Source organism: Anomaloglossus baeobatrachus, chromosome 12, assembly GCF_048569485.1.
Source record: "Anomaloglossus baeobatrachus isolate aAnoBae1 chromosome 12, aAnoBae1.hap1, whole genome shotgun sequence".
NCBI classification, from domain to species: domain Eukaryota; kingdom Metazoa; phylum Chordata; class Amphibia; order Anura; family Aromobatidae; genus Anomaloglossus; species Anomaloglossus baeobatrachus.
Window position 1 is genome coordinate 41,530,941 of NC_134364.1, and position 12,774 is coordinate 41,543,714.

Genomic DNA, 12,774 nt, shown 5'->3' on the forward strand with positions numbered 1-12,774 from the left:
CGATTTTATCAAAACTACTCTAAGCAGCCCAGTAAGTGACACATAGCTGGAATCAGGGTCTCTGCCCCTACATTATGCTGCTCTCAGATTAGGCTGCAAAAATCCGGTGACAGATTCCCTTTAACCACTTCAAATTTGGAAACCCTGAAGTGGTTAATAGAAATGACATGCTCATTCTTCACAGTATGGATTGAAAGATGCTTTGGCGATGAGGCTGCCTTAGGAATATGACCGCCAGTGTTTTCTTGAAGAGGCTTCCCCTCTGGAAATTAGGCGGCTGTGCCTGCATCCATATGATGCTGTGTGCACATAACCATTGTGGATTGGTCTTCCAGTACTTAAATAAATTATACCCACTGAGATACCCGTAGATTCAGTACATCTGAGTATAACTGCCCATAAACATGAGTATCTCCAGTTTATGGCTACAGAAGCTGTAGTTTAGGCTAGTAAGTTTTAAAAAAAAACAGTTTGTTAATTGATTACTAAGATTCCAATATCCATCATTACATTTTGATTGAGGGGAACCTGTCATTCCTATTAGCCTTCATTTACCAGGATGAGGCAAAAAACGTGTGATTGTAGCCCCCGTCTGGCCGCACTGCATCTGCATGTCATTTGTTCATCTGTACAGGCGAATGCAGTCACTACAGACTGTGGCCATCTATTGGGCCAATGCGTCATGAGTAGAGATGAGCCAACCCGAGGTTTAGTGTTCTTACCGAACACAGACTTTACAAGAAAAAAAAAAAACAAAGTTCAGGTTCGGTGTTCGGGTGCTATACGAATGCAAACACTTGTGCGAGCATCTCTGTGCTCGGGTACGTTCGGTGCTCAGCCCAGTGCGAGCCGCTTACAGTGGGGGTAACGACAGCGTGATCGGATGTAGTGTGCACCAAAAATAAAATATAGAAAAACACTGTCGTCCCGCCTCCGAAAGTGATCAGTTTATGGCTTGCTGCATGTGGGTGGAGACCCGAACTGCCCAATTAGTGACTTCCAATGGGGTTCAGGTCAAGTCTGGGTCCCAAACCAAACTTTATCTAATGTCCGGCTGCACCCGCCGAATTGAACTTCAACGGGTCCGCTCATCGCTACTCATGAGTGTATATATGCACAAGAATTGGTAAAAATGCAGTGGACACTTAGCCGAATTGAACAGAGAAGTATCCATAGGCTAATACTGTCTTGAGGAAGAGAAGGAGCATAGCCCATTTATTTTTATCCGCCATTAATTTACTTGTGCTCAAGTAAGTAATGAATATATCAAAATGTATTTGATATTTATTGTTTCATCTGAATTTTGCATAAAGTTATTGTCATGAATGAGTTGAGGGTAATGCTGGTAAATAGTTTGCCCATGAATGACTGGACAAGCAGACCTCCGTAATCATGGCTGATCAGCTGTTGAATCCTCCAGCCTCTTCGTGTTTTCTCTAGGTTCTCTCTCCTCAGCAGATGCTCTTTCTTTATCGTTCCTTATGGGAGACCCAGACCATGGGTGTATAGCTAGCGCCTCCGGAGGACACACAAAGCACTACACTCAAACGTGTAGCTCCTCCCTCCGGGCTATATACACCCCCTGGATGACAATCTACCCAGTTCAACGCTTTGTGTTCCAGGAGGATCACACACATTTTCTTTTCCTGATATTTTTTTCATTTTTAAAGATTTGGAAGAAAAGCGGGTCCAGTCTGGACTCCCGGCATGTCCCTTCACGCTCCACTCTGTGGGGTGCTGTTAAGGTTGATTTCAATAAGGCTGGAGCCTTCACATGCCGAGCTCCTTCGCATCCTCTGTCGAGGCTCTGTTTGAAGTGGGAGCCATCACGGTCCTCTCTGCTTGCAGAAGACCGGTCTCCATCCGCAGCCCTGTCTGGTCCCTGCTGGAAGGAGCGTTAACCCCCACTCAGGGACATGGCCCTGCGTCTCAAAGCTAAGTATTGAGACGTTTTTTCAGGGGTCCCGGGTACTTTTATAGGGGGACAGTATGTGCTTTAGCGTTACTGTTAATTTCGGCCGGTTCTGGGAATTTCCCATGAGAACCGCGCCGACGGTGCCTGCTCGTCGGCCGCACTTTAAAATCTAGGCCCCGGCTTCAGTTTGGGCCTAGTTTCGTTTTTGGCTTCTTCTGCATGTTTTACATACAGCGCCGCCCACCGCCCGGCCAGCAGAGGGGAGGGCACTCCTCTCTAGGGAGATGTCCCCTCCCCTGTCTACCTCCCTGTGTCTCTCTGCCCTCTGTTTTTCCCGCTCCTGGGCTTATACACGCCCCCCCCTCCTTCTCCCAGCGCCATTTTCTCAGCGTTTTCTTACACTGGGAAGCGCTGGATGCTGCTGCCTACTATCTGGAAGGCTGACACTTCAAGGGGAGCGGTGAAATCCGGAGGACACACAGAGAGCAGGGCTGGTAAGCCACAACCTCTGGTTGTGGACTTTTATTACACTCTCAGGCTTTCTACAGGAGTGTGTTTTGGCTGCAGAACTTCCTCCACAGCAGCATGTCTGTTACTAGGAGCAAGGCTGCAAACATGTATGCTATATGCACTGCGTGCAAGCTCATTCTGCCAGAGCCAAGCACATACCCACATTGTGATGCCTGTGCTAATATGGTTGTGTCTCAGCCTGGAGCCTCCTCAGGGGTCCCGGCTGCTCCGGCCACGGTGGAACCCCCGGCTTGGGTAGCATCCTTTTCACAAGCTCTTTCCAAGTCGTTTGCCGATTCCATGGGGCAGCTGTCCCGGACGCTGCTGTCTATGCATCAGCCTCCCTCTCAGGGTGTCTCTGCGGCTCCGTCTGCAGAGCCCTCAGAGCATGTCCTAGGACCTCGTCCCCCTAAACGGAGACGCACGGACCCTTCTCCTTCCTCGTCCCACGGCTCTGATTCACAGGCCGAGGTGCAGGGCGAGGAAGATTCGTTTGCTGTGGGCTCAGAGGCTGCCTCTATGTACCCCATTGACTTGTCTGAGGGTGATGCGGATGTTAGTGACTTGATTGCGTCCATTAACTCCGTACTGAACCTCAACCCACATGAGTCAGAGGAACAACCCTCTCTGGTAGAGGTACACCAGTTTACCTCTCCTAAGAAGCCTAGGAGTATGTTTTTTAACCACTCCAGCTTCCAGACCACTGTTAACAAGCCCAGGGCCTGTCTTGACAAACGTTTTCCGAAACGTAGTTCAGATGACCGTTTCCCTTTTCCTCCGGAAGTGGTTAAGGACTGGGCCCAGTCCCCAAAGGTAGACCCTCCGGTGTCCAGAATCTCAGCCCGCACAGTCGTTGCTGTGGCTGACGGCACTTCTCTTAAGGACCCCACTGACCGCCAGGTTGACCTTCTGGCCAAGTCTGTATTTGAGGCGGCAGGGGCCTCGTTCTCCCCGTCTTTTGCGGCAGTGTGGGCTCTTAAAGCTATCTCTGCCTCTCTAGCGGAGATTCATTCCCTCTCCAGGGACTCTATTCCTGAGATGGATGCCTTAACTTCTCAAGCTTCGGCTTTTGCATCCTACGCCATGTCTGCCATCCTGGAGGCTTCTCACCGCACGGCAGTGGCCTCCGCTAACTCCCTCGCGATCCGCAGGATCTTGTGGCTTCGAGAGTGGAAAGCGGACGCTTCCTCTAAGAAGTACCTTGCGAGTCTCCCTTTTACTGGGTCCCGGCTGTTTGGGGAACAGCTTGATGACATAATTAAGGAAGCTACTGGCGGGAAGAGTACTTCCTTGTCACAAGCTAAAGCCAAGAAACCTGCCCAGGGCAGGAACCAATCGAGGTTTCGTTCCTTTCGTTCCTCTAACTGGTCATCCTCTAAGCCCTCGGCCTCGTCCACTACCGCAGCCAAGGACCGTAAACCCAACTGGCGCGCAAAGCCGCGTCCTCAAAAGACCGGAGGAGCCGCTGCCACCAAGGCAGCCTCCTCGTGACTATCTAGCCGCGCCAGCAAAGTCCTTGGTCGGTGGCAGGCTCTCCCACTTTGGCGACGTGTGGTTGCAACACGTCTCCGATCAGTGGGTGCGGGATATCATCACCCACGGCTACAGGATACCTTTTTCTTCCAGCCCGCCAAACAGATTTTTTCTGTCCACCCCCCCCTGCTCCAAAGCCGCCGCCTTCTCTCAGGCCGTGGCATCCCTGCAGGCCAACGGTGTAATTGTTCCGGTCCCCGCTCGGGAACGGTTCAGGGGTTTCTACTCAAACCTCTTTCTAGTCCCCAAAAAAGGACGGTTCCTCCCGACCCATCCTGGATCTCAAGCTTCTCAACAAGCATGTTCAGGTGCGGCATTTTCGCATGGAATCTCTGAGATCGGTCATTGCCTCAATGACCCAGGGAGATTTTCTGGCATCCATCGACATCAGAGATGCCTATCTGCATGTGCCTATTGCGGTCTCACACCAGCGCTGGCTACGCTTTGCAATCGGAGAGGAACATTTCCAGTTCGTGGCTCTTCCCTTTGGCTTAGACACGGCCCCTCGAGTGTTCACCAAGGTCATGGCAGCAGTGGTTGCGGTCCTGCACCTCCAGGGATTGGCAGTGATTCCTTACCTGGACGACCTTCTAGTCAAGGCCTCATCCAGTGTAGACTGCCAGCGAAGTGTCTCTCTCACTGTCACCACGCTAATTCAGTTCGGGTGGCTTGTCAACCTCCCCAAGTCGACTCTGACCCCGACCCAGGTACTTTTGTACCTAGGGATGCAATTCGAGACTCTGCCGGCACTTGTCAAGTTGCCCTTAGTCAAGCAGCAGTCCCTTCGTGTGGCGGTGCGCTCTCTGCTGAGGCACCGCCGTCATTCCATCAGACACATCATGCAGGTGCTGGGTCAGATGGTGGCGTCCATGGAAGCGGTTCCCTTTGCCCAGTTCCATCTGCGTCCCTTGCAGCTGGACATTCTCCGCTGTTGGGACAAGCGGATCTCTTCTTTGGACAGGCTGGTGGCTCTGTCATCACAGGCCAGGAACTCCCTTCAGTGGTGGCTTCAGCCCCTCTCCCTTTCACAGGGACGTTCCTTCCTGACTCCATCCTGGGTGATCCTCACCACGGATGCCAGTCTCTCCGGCTGGGGAGCGGTATTTCTCCATCACCGAGCACAGGGCACTTGGACTCCGTCCGAATCAGCCCTCCCGATCAATGTGCTGGAAATCAGAGCTGTGTTTCTAGCTCTCCTAGACTTTCACCACCTATTGGCGGGCAAGCACATTCGGGTTCAGTCGGACAACGCGACAGCGGTTGCCTACATCAATCACCAGGGCGGAACTCACAGCCGTCTGGCGATGTTGGAGGTTCAACGAATCCTCCAGTGGACGGAGGACTCCAAGTCCACCATATCCGCAGTCCACATCCCAGGCGTGGAAAACTGGGAGGCCGATTATCTCAGCCGTCAAACCGTGGACGGCGGCGAGTGGGCCCTGCATCCGTCAGTGTTCAGATCAATCTGCCGCAAGTGGGGCACTCCGGAAGTAGATCTAATGGCTTCCCGGCACAACAACAAGGTTCCGGTTTACGTGGCTCGCTCACACGATCCTCAAGCCTTCGCAGCAGACGCACTGGTTCAGGATTGGTCTCAGTTCAGTCTGGCCTATGTGTTTCCCCCTCTAGCGCTCCTGCCCAGGGTTCTGCGCAAGATCCGAATGGAGGGCCGTCGAGTCATACTCATTGCTCCGGACTGGCCCAGGCGAGCCTGGTACCCAGACCTGCTCCGCCTGTCCGTAGAGGTGCCGTGGCATCTCCCGGACCGCCCAGACCTTCTCTCTCAAGGTCCGTTCTTCCGCCAGAATTCTGCGGCTCTCAGATTGACGGCGTGGCTCTTGAGTCCTGGATCCTGACGGCTTCAGGCATTCCCTCTGAGGTCATCTCCACCATGACTCAAGCTCGGAAGTCTTCCTCGGCTAAGATATACCACAGGACTTGGAGAATTTTCCTATCCTGGTGTCGCTCTTCCGGCCATGCTCCTTGGCCTTTTTCCTTGCCGACCATCCTGTCTTTTCTACAGTCAGGTCTACAGTTGGGTCTGTCCCTCAATTCCCTTAAGGGACAGGTGTCGGCTTTGTCGGTATTGTTCCAGCGGCGTATCGCCCGACTGGCTCAGGTGCGCACCTTCATGCAGGGCGCATCTCACATCATCCCTCCTTACCGACGGCCCTTGGATCCCTGGGACCTTAATCTGGTCCTCACGGCCTTACAGAAATCCCCTTTTGAGCCTCTCAGGGAGGTTCCTTTGTCTAGACTTTCACAGAAAGTTGTTTTTCTAGTAGCCATAACTTCTCTCAGGAGAGTTTCTGATTTGGCTGCGCTTTCTTCGGAATCCCCCTTTTTGGTGTTTCACCAAGACAAGGTGGTTCTGCGTCCGACTCCGGACTTTCTCCCTAAGGTGGTGTCTTCCTTCCACCTTAACCAGGACATTTCATTGCCCTCTCTTTGTCCGGCCCCTGTGCATCGCTTTGAGAAGGCGTTGCACACCTTGGATTTGGTGCGGGCGCTCCGAATCTATGTGTCTCGCACCGCCGGTTTTCGGCGGAGCACCTCACTTTTTGTGCTAACCACGGGTCAGCGCAAGGGCCTCTCGGCATCTAAACCGACCCTGGCTCGTTGGGTTAGGTCGGCTATCGCCGATGCCTACCAGTGTTCTCAGGTGCCTCCCCCGCTGGGGATTAAGGCGCACTCGACTAGAGCTGTCGGTGCCTCCTGGGCTTTCAGGCACCAGGCTACGGCTCAGCAGGTGTGTCAGGCTGCCACTTGGTCCAGTCTGCACACTTTTTCTAAGCACTACCAAGTGCATGCTCATGCTTCGGCAGATGCGAGCTTGGGCAGATGCATCCTTCAGGCGGCTGTCGCCCATTTGTGAAGTTAGGTTTTGCCTACTTCTCAGTTTAGTTTCTTTCCCACCCATGGACTGCTTTGGAACGTCCCATGGTCTGGGTCTCCCATAAGGAACGATAAAGAAAAAGAGAATTTTGTTTACTTACCGTAAATTCTTTTTCTTGTAGTTCCGACATGGGAGACCCAGCTCCCTCCCTGTTGCCTGTTGGCAGTTTTTTGTTCCGTGTGTTTCACGGCTGTTGTTAGTAGACAGAGTTCTGGTTTTGCCGAGTTTTACTCTCTCTACTTATGGGTGGATGTCCTCCTTCAGCTTTTGCACTGAACTGGGTAGATTGTCATCCAGGGGGTGTATATAGCCCGGAGGGAGGAGCTACACGTTTGAGTGTAGTGCTTTGTGTGTCCTCCGGAGGCGCTAGCTATACACCCATGGTCTGGGTCTCCCATGTCGGAACTACAAGAAAAAGAATTTACGGTAAGTAAACAAAATTCTCTTTTTTACCCCTTAAAAACCGTGTGGCTTCTTATCATTGGTAACCCCTCTGATTCCCACAAGCGATGTAATGCGGATGACGTGAACATTGGTTGTCAGGTTTTGAAAAATTAACAAACTTAAACTGTAAAGTAAATCAACTTGCCATATATGCTTATCCTTTTTAGGATTCAGGAACCAAAGACTAGAGCCCCACAATGTCCTTCTGAAATTGAAGTGATGCTAAAAGACTACCAGAAAGCTCGGGAAGAGGCCAAAACTGAAATTGCAAAAGCAAGGGACAAGTTACGAGAAAGGGCCGAAATGGAGAGGAGGCGACTACAACAGGGAAGTCTATCGAAGGTGAGAACCTTGTTTATCTGGGCTCGAATGTTCTCTGTGTAACACAATCGTATATATACAGTATATCACTGATGACGGCATGGAATACTATGGGCTGGATTCCTCATTTGCAGTTATTCAAAATAACTTTGTTTTTCTTTTTTTTGGTCTTGTGATACTCGTTGCCTTTTTTTTTTTGCAATAAATTCATCAAAGTTGCGTATGCAGTTCACGGCTTTTGCCTCAAATAAACAATGCTCTTTAGTTTTGCTGCTTTTTTGAATTTTTGGCCAAAATCTCATGTTTAGAGTTGAGCGAGTAGCAAACTATTAGTACTCGCTGTACTGATAACGAATACTGTCTAATACTCGCATATTCATTCCAAATAGCATGTGCAATGCAAGTCAATGGGGAAAAACTCGCAAAGTTACAGGTAACCTAAATGCCGCACTATTTGTGCGAGTAACATATAGTACGGCATTGAGGTTACTCGTTGCATTGCGAGTATTCACAATTGATGAATCAGCGAAAACACCTCGAAACCCCAAACCCCATACATAATGATAGACATAAAAAAAACAATCTAAACAAAACATCAAACACATATAAAGTAGACTTTAAAAAAGGTGCAAATGAATAACTGGCAAAAAACCCCCCAGCAAAATCTAGACAAAAAAATGAATCAAAACTAGCATGTTCTTATTTATTTTTGTACTAGCTGTAGTACCTTGGCGTTGCCCAGGATAGTAGCTGTCTCTCTCTCAGTCTCTGTCTGTCTGTCTCTTTCCCTGTCTGTCTATGTGTGTCTGTCTCTCTGTCTGTCTCTGTATCAGTCTTTCTGTCTCTATCTCTGTGTCTGTCTCTTTCCCCATCTGTCTCTTTCCCCGTCTTTCCCTGTCTGTCTCTGTCCCTGTCTGTCTCTGTCCCTGTCTGTCTCTGTCCCCATCTCTTTCCCTTTCTCCGTCTGTCTCTCTATCTCTTTCCTTGTCTGTCTTTTCCTGTCTGTCTCTTTCCCTGTATGTCTTTCTGTCTGTCTGTCTTTTTTTCCTATCTGTCTCTGTATCTTTCCCTGTGTGCCTTTTTCTCTTTCTGTGCCTGTCTGTCTGTCTCTCAATCTGTGTCTGTCTGTGTCTGTCTCTCCACCGACATCATATTACCTCGCACATAAGCTTCTTCTACTATGAATGTCCTTTGTTCCTATAGCAACCAATCACAGCTCCTATTAATAGCCTGTAGCTCGCAGCTCCATTCACTTTAATGGAGGCAGGTTTTTTGGAGAGTAACTGTAAAGCGCGGGGTTACATTTTCTTGGCAAAACATAGTCTATGACGTTCCCTGAGTCACGTGAGGCGTCTTTGCAAAATTTTGTGAATGTAAATGCGACGGTGCTGATTCCTTTAGCGGGCACACACACACACACACACACACACACACACACACACACACACACAGCTTTATATATTAGATTTCACCTAAACAGCGTTCTTGGCTTATCAGTCCGCAAAATGTCTTGATCTGAACACTTTCTCTTGGCTTTTCTAGTGGTTTAAACAACAAATGTAACTCTTACTATATGATATTTCTTACCTTTTATAGGAAGATACCAAAATGAAGACCCTTGTAAGCACCAGCACTTTATTTACCAATTCCAGTCTCAGCCTGTCATCCGGTCCCACGTCTGGGTATAACAGCGGTATGACCACAACAATCGGTCAGTGCAGCAAAGTCAGCAGCCAGGAGGTGAGTATCCGCTGCACAATACCATCTGTATAGAACTAGTATAGACAAGCAATGTAACACTTTCCATATCATATACATTTATATACAGATTGCCTTTTTCCAGTGGAGGTTAGAAATTGGAAAGTGATCTGATTGTTTGCTGTGAAGCAAAACTACTCCACTAATAGATGCCGGTCAGACATGAGGCCCATTGTGCAGCTCACTGACTCAACAGGAGATATTCCTCTTTAATCAAAAATCCCATGTTCAGTGAAGCAATGGTCTTATTGCCCAAAATCAGTTTTTCTTTATCGTTCCTTTGGGAGACCCAGACCTTGGGTGTATAGCTTCTGCCTCCGGAGGACACACAAAGTACTACACCTAAAAGGTGTAGCTCCTCCCTCTGAGCCTATACACCCCCTGGTGAACCAGTCACAACCAGTTTTTCGCTTTGTGTTCAGGAGGCATACATCCACACATGCGTTCTCATATGATTTTTTCCTTTTTTTCTTTTTTTTGGAAGAAGATTGAAGAAATGCGGGTCCACGTCTGGACTCCCAGCATGTCCCTTCTCACCCAACTGTGTCGGTGGTGTTGTAAGGTTGATTTCCAAGGCTAGAGCCTTACATGCCGTGCTCCTTCACCACCCCTCCTGGGCTCTGGATTGAAGTGGGAGCCAGCACGGTCTCCATGCCTGGCAGGAGACCGGTCTCCGGCCACAGCCCCTTGAGGACCCTGCTGGACCGGAGCACTCACCCCCAGGGACCTGGCCCTGCGTCTCAGCAGCTAAGTACCTTGAGACGTTCATATGTTGGGGGTCCCTGTCATTTATTGTGGGGGGAGAGTGTGTTTACTGTGTTTTTTAGCATTTCCGGCCGGTCCTCTGGCTTTTCGCTCGAGAACCGCGCCGATGGTGCCTGCGCGTCGGCCTCGCTGCTTAAATTTAGGCCCCGGCTTCGCCGGAGGCCTAGTTTCTGTTACCTGCCCTCGCATGTCACTCATGCTGAGGGACAGGCATGGCTCCTCCCGCTGGCCGTCCTGCACAGGGGAGGGACCCTCCTCACTGCTTGTGTGCGACTCCCCCCCCCCTGCAGGCCTCTATGGCCCTCCAGATTCCGCCTTTCCTACAGGGACGCCCAAGGTTCCGCCCCCTCTCTTCGCTCCGGCGGCCATTTTCTTGGGCAGGTTTCACTCTGTTCTGGCCCGTCCTGCACTCTGCATCCCTGCTGAGGTGCTGTGCATTGGGGGTCCGGTCTTCGGGATCTGGAGGGCACACAACACCGCTTCCAGCGGTCTGGTAAGCCACAGCCGGTCTCCGGTTGTGGACCTCTGCTATATTCTCCCTGGGATTCATTCCCTTTATAGAAGCTGTTTCCCCCCACTCAGGCAGCATGTCTCACACAAGGAGCAAGGCTCCAAAGCTTTATGCTGTATGTGCTGCATGTAAGCTTCCGCTGCCTGAAGCGAGCACCTATCCACATTGTGAGGTCTGCTCTAACTTGGAGGTGCCACGGCCTGGGGTCTCGGCCCCAGTGGTCTCTCAGGCTGCTCCTGCACATGTGGCTGAACCCCCGGCCTGGGTAGAGTCCTTTTCTAGGTCTATCTCCCAGTCATTTGCTGAGTCCATGGGACTTCTGTCCAGGACTTTGATGAATATGCATCAGCCCCCTTCACAGGGTGCCTCTAATGCTCTTGCTAAGGGGCCTTTAGGACTGGAGCTCACAGAGGATTCATCATCAGGGCACGGACCCCGTCCGTCTAAGAGGCTCCGCACGGTTCCCTCTCCCTCCTCATCCCGTGGCTCTGATTCAAGGGCTGAGGACTCGCAGGATGAGGAGGATGCCTATACAGGGGGCTCGGAGGCTAACTCCATGTGCCCCATTGCTCCTTCCGAGGGTGACTCAGAATTTAGTGACTTGATTGCTTCCATTAATTCTGTACTGGATCTCAATCCGCCAGTATCAGAGGAGCAACCCTCTCTGGCAGAAAAGCACTAGTTTACCTCGCCTAAGAGAGTAAACAGTGTGTTCTTTAACCACTCCAGTTTTTAGGCCACTGTGACCAAACCCAGGGCCTGTCCTGACAAACGCTTCCCAAAGCGTGGTTCTGATAACCGTTTTCCCTTTCCACCTGAGGTGGTCAAGGAGTGGGCTCACTCCCCAAAGGTAGACCCTCCGGTGTCTAGGCTCTCAGCCCGGACCGTTGTGTTGGTGGCTGATGGCACTTCCCTTAAGGATGCCACTGACCGTCAGATTGACCTTCTGGCCAAATCCGTGTATGAAGCGGTGGGGGCCGCGTTTTCTCCAACTTTTGCAGCAGTGTGGGCCCTCAAAGCCATCTCTGCTAGTCTGGAGGAGATGCATTCCCTCACCAGGGAATCTATGCCCGAGATGGTTGCCTTAACTTCTCAAGCTTCAGCTTTTTCTTCTTATGCCATGTCTGCCATGCTGGAGGCTTCTCACCGCGCTGCGGTGGCTTCGGCTAATTCCCTCGTTATCCGCAGGACCTTGTGGCTTCGAGAGTGGAAGGCAGATGCTTCTTCAAAGAAGTACCTTGCTGGGCTCCCTTTTGCTGGTTCCCGGCTGTTCGGTGAACAGCTGGATGAAATTATTAAAGAGGCTACTGGCGGGAAGAGTACTTCCATGCCACAAACCAAGACCAGGAAACCTGCCCAGGGTAGGATTCAGTCGAGGTTTCGCTCCTTTCGTTCCTCCAACTGGTCGTCCTCTAAGCCCTCCGCCTCGTCCGCTAACTCAGCCAAGGACCAGAAATCCAACTGGCGCTCCAGAGCGCGTCCGCAGAAGACCGCAGGAGGTCCTGCCACTAAGGCAGCCTCCTCGTGACTCTCTGTCCGATCCAGCCACGTCCTTAGTCGGTGGCAGGCTCTCCCACTTTGGCAACGCTTGGTTTCAACAAGTCTCCGATCAGTGGGTGAGAGATATCATCTCTCACGGCTACAGGATAGAATTTTCTTCCAGCCCGCCAAACAGATTTTTTCTCTCAACTCCCCCCTGCTCCAGGGCCGCCGCCTTTTCACAGGCCGTGGCAGCCTTGCAGGCCAACGGAGTAATTGTACCAGTTCCCGCCCGGGAACGATTCAGAGGTTTCTACTCAAACCTCTTCCTAGTTCCCAAAAAGAACGGTACCTTCCGGCCCATCCTGGATCTCAAGCTTCTCAACAAGCATGTTCGGGTTCGGCACTTTCGCATGGAGTCTCTGCGATCAGTCATTGCCTCAATGACCCAAGGGGATTTCCTGGCGTCCATCGACATCAGAGATGCCTATCTGCATGTGCCCGTTGCGGTTTCACACCAGCGTTGGCTACGCTTTGCAATAGGAGACGATCATTTCCAATTCGTGGCTCTCCCCTTCGGGTTAGCCATGGCCCCTCGGGTTTTCACCAAGGTCATGGCAGCCGTGATTGCGGTTCTGCACC

At 51.1% G+C, this 12,774-nt stretch overlaps 1 protein-coding gene across 1 annotated transcript in view; it reads left to right on the forward strand.

The window, feature by feature from the left end:
• The window catches only part of STARD9 (StAR related lipid transfer domain containing 9), a 252,380-nt gene that overhangs the window by 202,099 nt on the left and 37,507 nt on the right, over positions 1 to 12,774 (forward strand). Inside the window, exons 25-26 of the mRNA XM_075330480.1 lie at positions 7,466 to 7,640; positions 9,216 to 9,359. Coding sequence (XP_075186595.1) covers positions 7,466 to 7,640; positions 9,216 to 9,359 — 319 coding nt within the window. The remainder of the gene's footprint in view (positions 1 to 7,465; positions 7,641 to 9,215; positions 9,360 to 12,774) is intronic.